Raw genomic sequence first — 1,786 nt, 5'->3', positions numbered from 1 at the left:
TTTAAATCAATTATATTTAATTTAATTAATTAAACTGGTATTCATTTTTGCACTTACTTGTTTAACGATGCCTTTACGTATCGGTGCTGGAATCGCCGCTGGCGCACCTTCCTTATTGCTCGGCACAGAACCAGTACCCGGAACAGTTGCTACATTTGCTGCACTCATATTTTTTTTTAATAAAGCGGGTGTATCCTCAGTATTTTAGAAATTTGTTTGGAATCACTTAATCAATTTGCACTTGCAAATTTTTTTTATTTTTCAAAGAAAAATATGATTTTTTTCCCCAAGAAACTATTTTCTTGTTTTAACCTAAACGCACCTCCGCCCGTCGCGAACTTTATAATCGGTTTGACAGCATTAAATTTGAATATCAACTTGAAACCTTGTCAATGGTATCTCAACTATGCATTGAAAGTTGCTATCTTCGTTTAATGTTAATTCGTTAGAACGAGTACAATATATTTTTAAATGCGCAGCTGTCAACATAAGCAGCTTGTAATGAAGCAACAACAAAGAAAGTAGCCACGATGACAAAATTCAAAGAAAAAATTATCTTTAAATGTCATTAAAAACAGTGCTACCAAATTTTTCAAATATTTTACAATTTTTGATAAATTTTTAAAATATTTGTGGAAAATATTTTTCTTTTAGTACAGATAAATTGTATATGATTGTTGGAATAACAATTTGTGTATCATATGAAATTAATGTCAAGTAAATAAAAATTTTATATGCTGAATTGTTGATTTAAAATCACAAAACAATTAGTTGTGTCAGGAAAAAAATAAATCTTCAAATTTAAAGTTACATTGAAAAAAATTGATAACGAAGTTTAAACATATTGAAAGCCATTATAATATTTGAGTTCGATTGCAAAAATACTTCTTAAACGTTGTAGTGCGAACTGATAATAATTCAAAGTAAGTATATTTTGATTCATATATAAGCAAAAATGACTGACAAATAGCCGTAAGAGGAACTTGAGTCTTACCGAAATGAATCGAACGACAAATATAGTAGTACATATATTATATATTATACACATATATAAGATAAAAAATTTTTTTTTATCACTGAAATTATGTGCTAGAGAATTAAATACATATTAAATAAATATATTTTAAGGTAAAGAAATTTTTACAGTAGTTTTAAAGCTAGAACTTAATACTTTTTATTTAATTATACAGTTGAGACTGTTTTTTATAAATAGCGGTCCATTAAAGTAACCAATATTAAGACTATTTCAAAGTTTCTATTTTGGTTAACGACTACAATATATAGTCACAAGACTTATTTACATCTGATATTCTTATATCTACACATGTTATAAGGACTCTCAAAAATATGGCTATATATTAATAAATTTTGTTTATAATTATTTAATTAATTTTAATATGTGTGTATTGTCTTTTACCGCGTCCAGTAACCTTTTCCAACCAAACTAGCTTCCACTAGCAAATTGGTGATACCGATTGTAATTACATCTCACATAATATGTGGATCAATTTGACGCACTGTGCTAACACGATATTATAGTCCTTAAGATTAATATAAAATTTTTTAAATTTATTTTTCTACCTGTTTATAATTTTAATCTGGCTGTAGGTCTCTTTTTGTTAATAATTAAACGTTTAATATTTTTTTAGAACAATGAGGATGACGTATCGTAATTCTGATGACAGTGGCGTAACTACATTTTTTAGGCCTGTAAGCAAATTCTAACTAAGGGGCCCCTACCAACATATTAAGGGGCCCCTCTTTTTATACTCTTTACACTAAAAAA

At 27.7% G+C, this 1,786-nt stretch overlaps 1 protein-coding gene across 1 annotated transcript in view; it reads right to left on the bottom strand.

Annotated features, from left to right (window-relative positions):
• LOC119667454 overlaps positions 1-168 on the bottom strand; it is an 886-nt gene extending 718 nt beyond the window's left edge. The window contains exon 1 of the mRNA XM_038076747.1: positions 58-168. Within this exon, the coding sequence (XP_037932675.1) occupies positions 58-168 (111 nt within the window). The remainder of the gene's footprint in view (positions 1-57) is intronic.
• Positions 169-1,786: the final 1,618 nt, after the last annotated feature.

This window comes from Teleopsis dalmanni, chromosome 1, assembly GCF_002237135.1.
Source record: "Teleopsis dalmanni isolate 2A chromosome 1, ASM223713v2, whole genome shotgun sequence".
Taxonomy (NCBI): domain Eukaryota; kingdom Metazoa; phylum Arthropoda; class Insecta; order Diptera; family Diopsidae; genus Teleopsis; species Teleopsis dalmanni.
This window is presented reverse-complemented; position numbering and strand designations above follow the sequence as displayed.